This window comes from Tupaia chinensis, unplaced genomic scaffold (assembly GCF_000334495.1).
Source record: "Tupaia chinensis unplaced genomic scaffold, TupChi_1.0 Scaffold000671_2, whole genome shotgun sequence".
In the NCBI taxonomy this organism is placed as follows: Eukaryota; Metazoa; Chordata; class Mammalia; order Scandentia; family Tupaiidae; genus Tupaia; species Tupaia belangeri.
Window position 1 is genome coordinate 2,469,129 of NW_006160194.1, and position 2,837 is coordinate 2,471,965.

At 64.9% G+C, this 2,837-nt stretch overlaps 1 protein-coding gene across 1 annotated transcript in view; it reads right to left on the reverse strand.

Moving 5' to 3' along the window:
* BRF1 (BRF1 general transcription factor IIIB subunit) overlaps positions 1-2,837 on the reverse strand; it is a gene marked incomplete at its 5' end in the record, with an annotated part of 36,297 nt that overhangs the window by 16,553 nt on the left and 16,907 nt on the right. Inside the window, 1 exon segment of the mRNA XM_027776415.1 lies at positions 312-461. Within this exon segment, the coding sequence (XP_027632216.1) occupies positions 312-461 (150 nt within the window).

Here is a 2,837-nt window from a genome sequence, read left to right on the forward strand (position 1 = left end):
GGACACGCCGACCACAGGCAGCCCTGCCAGTCGGACACTCCCCAGAGGTGGCTTCCCCAAGGTCAAGACAGGAAGCCAGGCTAGATCCGTAGCCTCTGATGGTCCCAGCCCTTTCCCCAGGACCTGTGAAGCCAGCAGGAGCAAAAGGAAGTCCCGAGGGCCTGGGAGGCAGCGAGGCCAGCACTGGAGGTCCAACCACAGCCCCAGGCTGAGCCTGCTCTGAGGCAGGCGTGACCACAGCAGCCAGCAAGACCGAGCTGGTGAGAACCTACGGTCAAGGCCGCAACCCGGAAGGGCTGTGTCCCGCCTACCTGCACCGCAGAGGCCAGACGGGCGCCGGCCCGTGTGCATCCAGTCCCGCTTCATGCGCTGTAGGAGCCGCAGGGCCGTCATGGACACCTCGTGGTTCTTGTCCCCGAATTCCAGCAGGTGGGCGAAACGTGGGATGTACAGGCACGGGTCTGCGGCAAACACACGCCCCAGCATTGCCTCGCCTCACACACTGCATGAGGCGGCGAGCCGGTGTGCACGGGCACTCATGTGCACAGCCAAACAACACGGCCTGGGCTCCCCGAGCCCTCGGCTCCCTGACCCTGAGCTGGGCTGAGTGGTACTATGGCCGGGGATGGGCCAAGGCTGGGCCTGGGCAGGGGCCACAGCCAGGGCGTCTCCAGGATTCTCCATGCAGATGGGCCAGCAAGCAGGGCAGGTGTGGGCGTCACAGGTGTCTTGTCGGCTGAGGAGGCACACGGCAGGCAGGGCCTCGGGTCACTCATGTGCACACCAAGGCCTGCGCCTGCCAAGCCGGAGGTGAGGTTCCCAAGCTAGCAGCCCCCCAAGCAAGTAAGGACACCAGGAAACACACATGCCCTGCGGAAAGGCATAGGACAGTGACAAGCACCAGACAGGATGGCCTGGGGGTCCTGGGTGAGGCCGCGGGCCGGGCCTGGGGCAAGCAGGCACTAGCAGGTAGGCAGGGGATCACGGCTCGGCCCATGCTCCAGCTGCAGCACGAGGGGTTGGACGGGAGCCCACTGTCGCCCACGTCAGCACCCTCTCCCCCCCAATTCACCGAGACCCAGGGAGTTCCTGCAGCCAGGAGACAGCAGCAGCCATGGAGGCCACCTGGACCTCAGAGGGGTCAGTGGCCCCAGCAGGCCCTGTGACCCTGGGGGGCCGTGGTGGGGAGCAACACCCCTTGGCTGCGTTACCTGCCAGGGTCCCAAGCCATCCAGGCAAACAGGCAGCTGTGACCCACGCCCACACCCAGGGGACACAGGCACAGAACCTACACGGCAAAGGGTCACCGGTCACCATGGACAGGCAGGCCTGGTGCCGGCCCAGGGGCTGAAGCCCCGTCCCGTCCCCACCACCGCCTACACATGGCTACCGAAGACGGCGTGGCCAGTGGAATCGGGACCGGGCTGTCCTAGAGCGCAGGCGCTGAGCTGGAGCTGGAGCCAGACCCTGGGCCAGCAGGTGGCATGGAGGTTAAGGCGCTGGACCCACGTGGCTGACTATGCAGTGTGTCTCGAACCTGCCAGCCTGAAAACCCTGCTGGGTACACAAGCATGTGCACCCCAAAACCCAAGAAAAGAATAAAGGACAAGGGACTGCAGCAGCTCTCCAAGGCCAACAGTGGTTTGAATCCCGCCACAGTGGCTTGGAAAACACGCCAGAAGCGTGCACGAAATCCTGGTGGAACAGAGCAACGAGGAAGAACTGTGGTGTCGTGGCTCATGGAGAGGTGTGTTCTCCGTCTCTGTCTCTGCCTCTGTAGTTTAGCAATGTTTTTTAAAAAAACATGCGAAGAAACCTCATCTTGACTTGGATGGGACTTTAACACTGATTCATCCTTGGGTAGAAAACTGAAGGTTTTTTTGTTTCTTAGGTTTTTGACACAGGGCACATGCACTCGCAGGAAAGAGACGAGGGAAAGCAAGAAATCGACTCCCAGAGCAGATGGCTACACAGCGATCCCTTCTCCGCCACGGTCCTCTCGGGATTTCGAGAACACACAGGCACACCTAAAAACCCTGGTCAATAGCTCCAGACAGGTAAGTTAGGGGCTGAGGCCTGTCATCCAGAGAAAACAGAAAACCCCGGGAGAGGGTGCCCCGTGGGAAGGGAAGGCACAGCCCTGGTTACAGTCCCCATCAGGCACGAGGCAAGACCTGCTGTGACAAAAACCCTGAGAAACACGGACGGAGCAGAGGCTGCACAGGGGCGGCACCGTGATACCGGGATCCGCCAGGCAAGACCGCAGGCCCGGCAGGACCCAGCGCGAACTGGAGGCGGTGGCAGGGATGCCCGCGGCCAGGGTGGCTCCTCCGCCCCCGGGGTGGTCGGTGCCAGTCTCCTCAAGGAGAACACGGAGAAGGTGGCAGGCTGCGCCCGTGGGGGCTGGTGCGCAGAGCGCCTTCGAAGAGGGAGGGCAGAGCTGCCTGCGGCTCAGTCCGGGGAGCGCGGGTCAGGAAGGACGGACTGTCCCGCCAGGGGCGCAGCTCGACCGAGCCCCACAAGCCAGGCTCGCACCCGCACCCGGAGGCGCGGAGCCAGCAGGCAATGGAGCAGGGCGGGCCGGCGGGAACGCGGCCTGGGCAGGGGTCGCCCACGCCAGGCCTGGCGAGCTGGCGACCCCGACCCCAGCGGTCCCCGCCGGCCGGGAAGGGGTGCAAGGTGCGGGCCCTGTAGAGGAGCGGTGGGTCGGTGGGCGCCCCAGGCCGCGGAGCCCCTCCCCACGCCGAACCCCCGCGAGGGGCGGTACCGGAGACCAGCTGGGCGGGGCCTCGGGCGCGCCGTCCGCGCAGTGACGTAGGACGCGCCGGCGCCGCGTC